The sequence below is a fragment of the Podarcis cretensis genome (genome assembly GCF_951804945.1).
Source record: "Podarcis cretensis genome assembly, chromosome: 5".
Taxonomy (NCBI): Eukaryota; Metazoa; Chordata; class Lepidosauria; order Squamata; family Lacertidae; genus Podarcis; species Podarcis cretensis.
In genome coordinates, this window is record NC_137174.1 from 13037137 (window position 1) to 13049827 (window position 12691).

A 12691-nucleotide genomic window follows, 5' to 3' on the forward strand; every position below is an offset into this window, starting at 1 on the left:
TGGTGGCCTAATATGGACGATGCCATCACTGCCTGGGTGTCCGCCTGTCAAGCGTGCCAAGAGTCGAGGCCTGCACCACCGGCAGCTAAGGGACACACCAGCTCTCACTTCCATACATCACTACTGGGAAAGCCATAGCTTTTAGCATACGGACCTTTGTTGGCAAGGTGATCTCTCTTATCTAAGCTATGTCTATTCAGAGCAGGGGGATTTGGCTACACTGATAAGACACATCACAACCCAACCAGCCAGCAGCTTAACAGCTGAAATCTCTGGGCAGGACCAGGCATGTAAGAGTTGTTGTATCGGAAGCAAACACAAAATCTGCCCAAACAGTCCTTAGCGGCACATTTGCCATTTATCCAGAATTTGACATAGCGATGGCACAGAATTGGTAATGGGCTTTGGGTCTAGAAGGGGGCCAGCATCATATCGCAAGGTGCATTTGACAAGACTCCGTGCCCTTCTGCTGATCTCATTGGCTGCTGCGCGGGTGAGCCAATGGACCCAGGGCAGAGCCTGAATTTCTGCTTCTCATCTCAGCCACTCTGCAATCTCTTTATCCACCTTGAGCACACCTCTGACTCCCTCATCTTCAAAGGACCAATTGCCTCCTAGCCGGTTTCAAGAAAAAGAGGTGCCGGAACTCACCATGAACATCTCCCTTGTTCTCTTATAATGGCAATGGCGCCCACCTGGAGGTGCTGGAACTGGGGGGGGGGGGCCTGCTAGTCTCCTGCTATGAGTATATTAAATGTTTGTTGATGATGCTGATATTTGTGTTTTGAGCAACATGCTCCTCCAGTTCATTTTTAGTATCCTCTTGGCCTTGGTGGTAGCTTCCTTCATCTTTGGCGTACATTCAAGCTTCTGATATTGTGGTTTAAAAAAATCTCCTGAGCAGTTTAGGGAGACTTGACCCTCTTCCCTTTGCATTTCTGCTTCCTTTTTTTTAACCCTCCCCCCCCCACCAGTGGCGAAGCTGCATGCTCTGCTACCAGGGGTGGAGAGCAGGCAGGGGCATGGCTGGTGCCCCCAAGGGCATGACGTATGCCCCGGGGGCATGGCGCTTATCCCAGGGGCGTGGTATGCATTCTGGGGGTGTGACACGCTGCCTGTGGGAGCGTGGCACTTGGCACGCCTGGGGGAGGGGTACGCAGTGCGTGTCAGGGGGGCACCACGACGGCTCCCTACTGGAATAGTGGTGCCAGGGGCGGTCCGCTCCATAGCTGTCAACTTTCAGATTTGAAAATAAGGGATCAGCAGCCTTGAAAATAAGGGATCAGCAGCCTCACCTGTCCCGGGGACAATCTGCGGGATATCTAACAATCCAGGATAGCAGCAGGAAGCAGTGGGAAACAGCGCTGGAATAAGGGTAAAGGTAAAGGTAAAGGTACCCCTGCCCATACAGGCCAGTCTTGACAGACTCTGGGGTTGTGCGCCCATCTCACTCAAGAGGCCAGGGGCCAGCGCTGTCCGGAGACACTTCCGGGTCACGTGGCCAGCGTGACATCGCTGCTCTGGCGAGCCAGAGCCGCACACGGAAACGCCGTTTACCTTCCCGCTGGTAAGCGGTCCCTATTTATCTACTTGCACCCGGAGGTGCTTTCGAACTGCTAGGTTGGCAGGCGCTGGGACCGAGCAGCGGGAGCGCACCCCGCCGCAGGGATTCGAACCGCCGACCTTTCGATCGGCAAGTCCTAGGCGCTGAGGCTTTAGCCCACAGCGCCACCTGCGTCCCTTGGAATAAGGGAATTTCCCACAAAAAACGGGAAGGTTGACAGCTGTGGTCCGCTCCCTCCACACTCCGGTTCCTCCGTCAGTGCGCCCCCACCCCACTTTTGGGATGTTTCATCTTTGAAGACAAATGTGACTGTTGGGTCCGTTTTATATACAGTGGTACCTCGGGTTACATACACTTCAGGTTACCGACTCCGCTAACCCAGAAATAGTACCTCGGGTTAAGAACTTTGCTTCAGGATGAGAACAGAAATCGTGCTCTGGCAGCAGGAGGCCCCATTAGCTAAAGTGGTGCTTCAGGTTAAGAACAGTTTCAGGTTAAGAACAGACCTCCGGAACGAATTAAGTACGTAACTGTGGTGAAACTTCACTACATAACAGTAACGAGAGGTACCACTGTATATATTGAATCTAATCAGCGGCGTAGCATCAATTTTTGGCGCTCGGGGTGGGCATGCATGTGCACCTGACATGGGGGGTCTCAGCCCAACCTTTGCCACCAGAGTGGCCCCAACTCCACTGGAGCAAAGTGGGGCCACACTGAGCCGCCTGCCTGCTCTTGCAGGAAGAAGCCCAAATGCCCAACATGTGGCCCTTGACGGACAGAGAGGAGCACCAGGCCTGGGATCACCTGCATGGGGGTGCCTGCTTTGCACCCCCTCAAAAATTGTGTGCCTGGAGCACGGCCCCCCGGTACTCCCCATGCTGTACCCCTGAATTTGACAGCACTGTGGTTCCCAGTTAGTCTTGGGTGGCACTTAAAACTAACTTCAGCGTCACCACCCCTTGCTGGTTCCATGACCAACTCTTCTAGGTAAAGGTAAAGGTAAAGGACCCCTGGATGGTTAAGTCCAGTCAAAGGCGATTCTGGGGTTGCGGCGCACATCTCACTTTCAGGTTGGGGGGAGCGGTGTTTGTCCACAGACAGCATTCCGGGTCATGTGGCCAGCAGGACTAAACCGCTTCTGGCGCAATGGGACACCATGACGGAAACCAGAGTGCACAGAAACGTCGTTTACCTTCGTGGCACAGCGGTACCTATTTATCTACTTGCACTGGTGCGCTTTCAAATGCTAGGTTGGGAGGAGCTGGGACAGAGCAACAGAAGCTCACTCCATCCTGCGGATTCGAACTGCCAACCTTCTGATTGGCAAGCCCAAGAGGTTCAGTGGTTTAGACCACAGTGCCACCCGCGTCCATGGCTCCCCATCGGGGAATCGAACTCCGGTCTCCTGTCTGACAGGCAAGGATACTTATCACTATGCCCATGCTAGCTAGGTTCATGAGACAGCCCTGTTTTGCTACGTTCCATGGCAAATCTGAAACTGGCTTCTGAGTGCCTTTAAACTGCCTAGTAACTGCAAAGGGTGTTATCGCCCAGGCCCCTCTGTCTTGTAACACAGCGAGCAATTTCCCTAGCAGTGTGGGAAACCAGCAGAGCCCTCCAGAAATCATGTATTTTATTACATTTCTATCCTGCATTTCCTTCCAGGAGTGCAAGGCAGCATATACAGTGGTACCTCGGGTTAAGTACTTAATTCATTCCGGAGGTCCGTTCTTAACCTGAAGCACCACTTTAGCTAATGGGGCCTCCTGCTGCCACGCCGCCGGAGCACGTTTTCTGTTCTCATCCTGAAGCAAAGTTCTTAACCCGAGGTACTATTTCTGGGTTAGTGGAGTCTGTAACCTGAAGCGTATGTAACCTGAAGTGTATGTAACCCGAGGTACCACTGTACACTTCTCTTTCCCTGTTACCTTTCTGTGAGATAGCAAAGGCTGAGAAACAGCACTATTTAACCTTGGGGGGGGGGGAGAGACAGGGGCATGTATGGAAATCTAAGGAACTCCAAGTCACCACACAATGCTCATTTAACAGACGAAAAACTGGTGGTGTTCAGAACCACCCCATGAAGAAAGGGGAAACAGAGATCTCCCCAAGCCCAAGCAACCCAAGATGGATCGAAAAATAATAAAAGAAATGGGGAGGATTAGGGAATCTTCTTGGGCATACCACAAATGCCCACGACTGCCACTGTGGGGACCCCAGGATTACCTTACCCAAAGAGCTTCATAGCTCCATGGGATATGAACCAGGGATTCCGCAATGCTAGTTCAAGACTTGGCAGAGCAGCAAACATAGAGTAGCCACCCTATAATAATAATAATGTTATTATTTATGCCCCACCCATCTGGCTGGATTACCCCAGCCCCACCAAAGGCTGTGTACACAGCTTTAAATCCCTTTCAAAACACATTCTTGCGCTCCAAGAATTTAGGGCACTGCTATTTACCTCTCACCGAGTTCAAATCCCCAGCAACTCTTAAACACTCACAGAATTCTTTGAGGGGAAATAATGTGCTTCGAATATGATTTAAATGTACAGTGCGTGCACAGGGCCTCCCCACACAAAAAAATTGCCAAGAGAGTATAAGCTCAGGGAAGTGAGTCAAGCTACACTTTATAAAGGGGAAGCAAATACAACAACATTGTGACCACCTCACATGTAGCAGATCGTGGGATCAGAGTGATGGATGTGTTTATGGAGGAGGGGGAGATACAGGTATCCCTCTTAGTTTCAAAGAAACACTTCCATTGAACTTTCGAAAAGTTCCCCCCTACCTTCAAGTTTTTAACCAACCTCTCTTGTTCTTGTAACAATCCTCTATCAACATTCAGGACGGAACACAAACACCCCATTATAAAGAAGCAGCAGGAGCAGCAGCAGCAATAAATAAATATTTCATTCTCAAGTCATTGCAAAAATGTATAAAGGCCACTCCAGCTCCAAACTATCCATGGTCATGTAAACATCTTCGATATTATCCTATTTTTCTACACGTGATGTTTGGTCTAACTGCCCTGTGATCCACGGATGAAGGGTGTTGTAAAAATTTAATTGCCGGTAATTACATTTAATTATTAATAATAGTAATAATAGTAATAATAGTAATAATAGTAATAATAATAATAATAATAATAATAATAATAATATGTTTGGAGCTCAGAGAAATTACACTGGCATTGCATCCCTCTACGAGTTCAGCAGTTGTGAACTCTGAGGTTCAAGCTCTCCAGCTGGAAAAGGCTTTCAGATAACCCCTGTTCTCCTTTCCTGTCTCTCTATCCCTGCTTTTCATCCTGTTAATCAAACAATACGGCCGATGCTGTACAGAGAAGTGCTAGGCGCAGCTGTTTTGCTGCAAACCCCTTCCGCAGCAATCGCTGTGCAAAAGTTACCCTCCTTGCTTCCCTCCTGCATGGAGGTGGAGTTGCTGTGAATCGCTGGCCCTCTCCTGAATCTAAAAACCAAGCCTCACCATCGCTTCCACCAACCACCCTGTTACCTCGGATGCCTTTGCAGATATAGAAGCAGCACGCAGAGAATGGCTTCTTCCTGCCAACTCTCATCTCATCTTTCTCTCTCTCCTTCTGGTAGGGCAGGGAGTCGGTCAGCTTCTCAATATTCTCATAGGGATTTTCCAAGATGGATTTGGGATTGTAGATGGCCCTGATCTTCAGGGAAGAGGAAGGCGACCCATTATAAACAGGGTTGTCCCATGCCTTATTCCCCAAAGTTTCCAGTTCGTGCTCTTCTCGGGCTTGGAAGTGGCTCTCAGCTCGGTTGTTCAGGTGGGAAGAGCTCATAGCGAAGCAAAATGAGCCGAAGTTTCTGTTTAGTTCAGTTGCCGGTTTGCTCGAAGGAACACCGAGGAGAAAAACAGGCAGGTCAGCAATAGGGAGAGCATAGGTTCTGTTCTGCACTCAGCTGCTGAACGGCCTCCTTCTTTTATACCAATTCATTGGGTGACAGGTACAGAATGGAGGCAGAGACCATTGTTGGAACAAGCGCAAGGTCTATTCTTCGGCGAGCACAGCTACACCCAGGGGAGGATCTCTTCCTCGCTGTGAACAACAGCCATGAAAACCAGCATGAGATGGGGAGACAGAAGACGGTGAGGATATTGGCTGATTTGGCCTGGCTTCCAGGGAAGGAGGGAGGCAAGAAAAGGCCGGGTGTTCATTGGACACCTTGGGTTGCCGATAATGGTGAGTGACACCTGGCAGATCCCCAAATGTGCTGGTTTTTAAATAGAGCTGCACCGACAAGAGCGTTTGAGGTCTGTAAATCAAAACGTCGACTTGTTTTCTGAGGCCGCTCTTTGAACTGGGGCCTTTCAGAACTCCTGCATTCAAAATGGCAACCTGGGAACAGGATCTAACCAGCAGCAGCGGCGGCCATATAAAATCCACACGCAGGCCAATTGTAGGATCAAGGGAGGCAGTTCCTGGGGGACAAGCCCTTTAGGGAGCCCCCAATATTTTGGGAGTGCGGGCTGGCCCCACCAATGTCCAAAAAGTAGAGAGGCAAAGCGCGGAGCTTCTTGGGAGAAAAGCAATGACAAACCTAGACAGCATCTTAAAAAGCAGAGACATCACCTTGCCGACAAAGGTCCATATAGTTAAAGCTACGGTTTTCCCAGTAGTGATGTATGGAAGTGAGAGCTGAACCATAAAGAAGGCTGATCGCTGAAGAATTGATGCTTTTGAATTATGGTGAATTATGGACTGCAAGAAGATCAAACCTATCCATTCTTAAGGAAATCGGCCCTGAGTGCTCACTGGAAGGACAGATCGTGAAGCTGAGGCTCCAATACTTTGGCTACCTCATGAGAAGAGAAGACTCCCTGGAAAAGACCCTGATGTTGGGAAAGATGGAGGGCACAAGGAGAAGAGGACGAGATGGTTGGATAGTGTTTGCGAAGCTACGAACGTGAGTTTGACCAAACTGTGGGAGGCAGTGGAAGACAGGAGTGCCTGGCGTGCTCTGGTCCATGGGGTCACGAAGAGTCGGACACAACTAAACGACTAAACAACAAGAAGAAAGCATGGAGCTGAGCTCAGCATGGCTCCAGTAGCCAACTCCTCCCTCTCCTCCTCCTGCCTAGGAGGGGAAGGAGGGTCAAAGTAGCTTCCTGCTAGTGGCAGCACATGGAGAATATCAGGGAATGGCTGGATGAGGAAGAGTGGTGGGAGCCCCCTGCTAAGTCTAAGATGACTTAGATCCCGGATCCTGAAGGTGGGACACCAAAGAGCAGTCTGTGGATCAATCTGCACACAATGTGTATCGAAATATGTTCAAAGTAACTGAGCCAGTTATTAAATCATGTTAAGTTAATGTCTGGATCAGAGCTGAACAGGAAGAGAGAGAAGAAATACTGCTAAACACTGAGGTTCAGTTCTGTGTTAGGGTAAGGTCTCAGCTATGCCAGTTTCAAGTTAAATTATACTGTACACTTCAAGGAAAGAGCAGTAGGAGAGCCAGTGTGGTGTAGTGGTTAAGAGCAGTAGACTCGTAATCTGGTGAACTGGGTTCGCTTCCCCGCTCCTCCACATGCAGCTGCTGGGTGACCTTGGGCCAGTCACACTTCTCTGAAGTCTCTCAGCCCCACTCACCTCACAGAGTGTTTGTTGTGGGGGAGGAAGGGAAAGGAGAATGTTAGCCGCTTTGAGACTCCTTTGGGTAGAGTGATAAAGCGGGATATCAAATCCAAACTTTGCTGCTGCTGCTGCTGCTGCTGCTGCTGCTGCTGCTGCTGCTGTGCTATTTTGTGAGCCAGCTGGCTCGTGGCAGCAGAAGACTTTTGGGGTTCTGGATTTTGGCATCAAACAGGGCACCACTGAAAACTGAGGTGTCAAGGTCTGACGCCGGTCCACAAAAAGTTCTGCAAAAAGTCTGGTTTTCTTGGGAGGTGGGTTTGTTGTGGAATCTGACTTTGCTGGTATGCGGTTGAATCCCACCCAAAATCAGTGATGGCATGGAAATGGCTGCTGTCTTCACCATTCTCTTAAGTTTTACGACGTGGGGAGCAAACGGTTTTGCTGGTGACTGAAGGCTGTCCAATACACATAACCGCCAGGTACATAGAGTCCTCTCTGCCTCCTTTGCCTGTTATATTTGTGCCAAACAGGTTGGCACAATAACATTCCTCATGGTACCTTGGTTATCGTGCCTATACTGGTGATTTCACTAATAGCTTAGATTCCAGATCCTGATAGTGGGGTACGCAAGAGCAGGCTGCTGAAGGGACGAGCTGGGAGGTGCTAGAAGCGGGGGGCTTGAGTGATCAGGGTGGGTGGGTCAGGAGAAGCAGAGTCTTCCAGGACAGGGTTAAAGGCTGAGAGTCATAGTATGAGAGCAGACTTAGACAGCATTGCTGTATTAAGAGGGCCTCCACGATACATGGTGTGGGTGCTATTTTTCTAGAAAAGGAGGTGCAGTGTGGTGTAGTGGTTAAGAGCGGTACATTCATAATCTGGGGAACCGGGTTCGCGTCTCCGCTCCTCCACATGCAGCTGCTGGGTGACCTTGGGCCAGTCACACTTCTCTGAAGTCTCTCAGCCCCACTCATCTCACAGAGTGTTTGTTGTGGGGGAGGAAGGGAAAGGAGATTGTTAGCCGCTTTGAGACTCCTTCGGGTAGTGATAAAGCGGGATATCAAATCCAAACTCTTCTTCTTCTTCACCATGAATGTCTCCGTTGTTCTCTTATAGTGGCAATGGTACCCACCTGAGAGGTGCCAGAACTGAATTGCAGTGAGCTCTGGCTGGGGAGGGGGGGAGCCCTGCTAATAATGATAATAATTATTTTATTATTTGTACCTTGCCCATCTGACTGGGTTGCCCCAGCCACTCTGGGCAGCTTCCAGCATATACAAAAACATAATTAAGCATTAAAAACTTCCCCATTCAGGGCTGCCTCCAGATTTCTTCTGAAGGTTGTATTGTTGCTCATCTCCGTGACATCTGATGTCAAGGAGGCGCACAAGACATTTTGGCACCTGAGGCAAATCAGAACATGACACTTCCCTCCCCGTCAGGGAAGAAGGGGTGTTCCATCAGGAAGAAGGGGGGGGGGATAAAGATATACACTGAGATTTGCTGCCCCTGTGGATCCTGCCACCTAAGGCGGTCACCTCACATCACCTTATCTCATGGTGGGCCGGCCCTGTTCGGAGGAAACAAGGCCGCAAAAGTTGAACTTGAGTTATGACAGCAGTTTTCCTACTCTGAATGAAATTGTTTGAGCAATCATGATCACCGTGGCAGAGTTTAGGAAGGAGCCCCTCACCCCTGCCCCCCCCCACGCCACCCACATTATTGTCTATACTTTGAGGCAGGCAGACCTTCTTATTCTTTGTAAGCTGTGAAATTAAACAGCGCACCTGTTAAAAAAAGGGGGGGGGGAAGGATAGCATCTCAGTCGGTGGCCACAAAGGAGAATCTCAAAACGCTGGCATTGATTTATTGGGCAAACAGTGAAAGCACTGATGGGCCATTAGCTCAGGGCATAAAAGAAGATCTGCCTTACGTAAGATATCACAAGACAGTTTTGTGCATTGCCTCCAAGAAATCCTTAGGGCTTAGTTAGGAAACCAATGAAAGGCTGGAATCCTGGCTACTTGTTTTCCAAACGCCAAGAGGGACTGAGATGTGGCAATGGACATGATAGGTAAAGGACCCCTGGATGGTTAAATCCAGTCGAATTCAACTATGGGGTGCAGCACTCATCTCCGCTTCCAGGCCAAGGAAGCCAGCATTGGTCCACAGACAGCTTTTCTGGGTCATGTGCCCAACATGACTAAACCGCTTCTGGCTCAGTGGGACACTGTGATGGAAGCCAGAGCGCATGGAAATTCCATTTACCTTCCTGCCACAGTGGTACATATTTATCTACTCATGCTGGTATGCTTTTGAACTGCTAGGTTGGCAGGAACTGGGGAAAAGCAATGGGAGCTCACCCCCGTTGAGTGGATTCGAACTGCTGACCTTCTGATTGGCAAGCCCAAGAGGCTCAGTGGTTTAGACCACAGTGCCACCCATGTACCACACTGCACATGAGAGGGGACGCCCAGCACATCCTAGTGTTTGGAGATCTGATTTCTTTGCATCCCCTTCAGCATATCAAGGAGACCCCACATTCTCTCACTGGTCATAAGAATTCTCCACATTTGTATAGCGCTTTTGACTGTCCACAGTGCTTCCTGTGCAGAACTTTGTTAAAACTCTTAGGAACAGAGAAAGCTGCCATATAGGCCAGTATTGCCTGCACAGACAGGGAGAATCTCTCCAGGGTTTCAGACATGTGTTTCTCCCAGACTTACCTGGAGATACAAAGTGGCCTTCTGCATGCCTGGCAGGTACTCTAACACTAAGCCATGTGCAACAAGCTAGGCATCAAACGGCTCCTTAAACCAAAGTTGCAGTAGCCAGAATAGAATGTCTAGTTGCCATTTGTGGGCAGGTAAAAGGTAAAGGGGGGACGCAGGTGGCGCTGTGGGTTAAAGCCTCAGCGCCTAGGACTTGCCGATTGAAAGGTCGGCGGTTCGAATCCCTGCGGCGGGGTGTGCTCCCACTGCTCGGTCCCAGCGCCTGCCAACCTAGCAGTTCGAAAGCACCTCCGGGTGCAAGTAGATAAATAGGGACCGCTTACCAGCGGGAAGGTAAACGGCGTTTCCGTGTGCGGCTCTGGCTCGCCAGAGCAGCGATGTCACGCTGGCCACGTGACCCGGAAGTGTCTCCGGACAGCGCTGGCCCCTGGCCTCTTAAGTGAGATGGGCGCACAACCCCAGAGTCTGTCAAGACTGGCCCGTACGGGCAGGGGTACCTTTACCTTTTTAAAAGGTAAAGGGACCCCTGACCATTAGGTCCAGTCGTGGCCGACTCTGGAGTTGCGGTGCTCATCTCACTTTATTGGCTGAGGGAGCCGGCGTACAGCTTCCGGGTCATGTGGCCAGCATGACTAAGCCCCTTCTGGCGAACCAGAGCAGGGCACGGAAATGCCGTTTACCTTCCCGCTGGAGTGGTACCTATTTATCTGCTTGCACTTTGATGTGATTTCGAACTGCTAGGTTGGCAGGAGCAGGGAGCTCACCCCGTCGCGGGGATTCGAACCGCCCACCTTCTGATCGGCAAGTCCTAGGCTCTGTGGTTTAACCCACAGCGCCACCTGCGTCGCTAAAATCTTATTTTTCAAATGATGGACCGACAATCAGTTAAACATCTGTCTAGTTCAGATGACAACCTTGAGCTAGGTTAAGAACTTTGAGAACTTAGGTCACTTATGACCCCAGTCAAGCTTGCAAAAATCTATTATCTGCCCGATAATAAATGTTGGAAATGTAAAGAGACTGAAGGTACATTCTTTCACCTCTGGTGGACGTGCCCAAAGATTAAGGCTTTCTGGGAAATGATCTATAATGAACTGAAAAAGGTATTTAAATATACCTTCTTGAAGAAACCAGAGGCCTTTCTCCTGGGTATGGTCGGCCAAGTGGTGCCAAAGAAGGATAGAACTTTCTTTACGTATGCTACAGCAGCAGCAAGAATACTCATCGCAAAGCATTGGAAGACACAAGACTTTCCCACCTTGGAAGAATGGCAGATGCAAGTAATGGACTATATGGAATTGGCTGAAATGACCGGCAGAATCCGAGACCAGGGAGAAGAGTCGGTGGAAGAAGATTGGAAGAAATTTAAAATCTATCTACAGAAACACTGTAAAATTATTGAATGTTAATGACGTTGGAATGAAATGAAGTGGTTCTAGTAAATAAGGTAAAATAAGAATATGCAAGAAGGGATGGATATCAGATGAAAATTTGAAGTTAGAATATGTGAGGATAAATAATTAAGGGTAAAATATGAGGTTATGAATTTGCTGAATAAATTTTTAAATGGAACACAAAAAAGGGAGGTGTGAGGAAGTCACGAAAATAAGTAAATGAATGTAAGATATTATAAAAGAGGGATTTTTATTTTTTATTTTTTATTTTTATGTTAAATTTTGGTTTTTGTATTTTTGTATTCTTTCTCTGTGTTATTATTTTGTAACTCTTCTGTTAAAAATTTAATAAATATTATTAAAAAAAAAAAAGAACTTTGAGAACTTAAAAAAGAAACGTCATTTGATCCAGGGACAGCCCACATATCCGTTGGCCTATTCCGACTTCTTTCTCTTAATGGCGACACAGACCGCTCATAACGTAAGAATATTCTTCGCAACTCTGAGCAGAGCGGTGGGGTGGCAGAAGTGAAGACAAGCAACAACAGTTAACTAGAACGTTGTTCACTGCTCAGGCAGCTCAGAAAAAGCGTCTCCTGAAGTCCATTCTGATTCTGCGGATAAAATAGTATAGATGGAATTTTACAGGATGTGGTATTAGTGTGTGAAAACAGCCAAGATCCAATGATCACCAGGCATTTGCCTAAGCAATTATGTGGGCTTCTACAATTTCCCCTTCCAACTGCAAGTTCTCAGGCTTCAACAAACCCTGTTCAGGGAGGAGTCCTTTTAGAACCAGTTGGAGTGACATGGCAGAAGAAACATGGTCCTTTGGATCCGTCCGCATGTTTTAGGAATTAAAAAAGTTCTCTAGTTAAATATTCATCATTACAGTCATTCCCACTGGACTGAAATCCACGAGAATAATGGCTAATGACACCAATGTGTATCTGAATATGTTCAAAGTAACTGAGCCAGTTATTAAATCATGTTAAGTTAATGTCTGGATTAGAACTGAACAGGAAGAGAGAGAAGAAATATTGCTAAACGTTGAGGTTCAGTTCTGTGTTGGGGTAATGTCTCAGCTATCCCAGTTTCAAAGTTAAATTATACAGTGGTACCTCGGGTTAAGAACTTAATTCGTTCTGGAGCTCTGTTCTTAACCTGAAACTGTTCTTAACCTGAGGTGCCACTTTAGCTAATGGGGCCTCGTGCTGCCGCCGCGCCGCCACCACGCGATTTCTGTTCTCATCCTGAAGCAAAGTTCTTAACCCGAGGTACTATTTCTGGGTTAGCGGAGTCTGTAACCTGAAGAGTCTGTAACCCAAGGTACCACTGTACTGCACACTTCAAGGAAAGAGTCTTCTTCTGCTGCGCTACTTTGAGAG

General features: G+C 48.4%; 1 protein-coding gene across 1 annotated transcript in view; it reads right to left on the reverse strand.

Moving 5' to 3' along the window:
• PKD2L1 (polycystin 2 like 1, transient receptor potential cation channel) overlaps positions 1 to 5651 on the reverse strand; it is a 53676-nt gene extending 48025 nt beyond the window's left edge. Inside the window, exon 1 of the mRNA XM_079975141.1 lies at positions 5086 to 5651. Coding sequence (XP_079831267.1) covers positions 5086 to 5386 — 301 coding nt within the window. The 5' untranslated portion in view covers positions 5387 to 5651. The remainder of the gene's footprint in view (positions 1 to 5085) is intronic.
• Positions 5652 to 12691: the final 7040 nt, after the last annotated feature.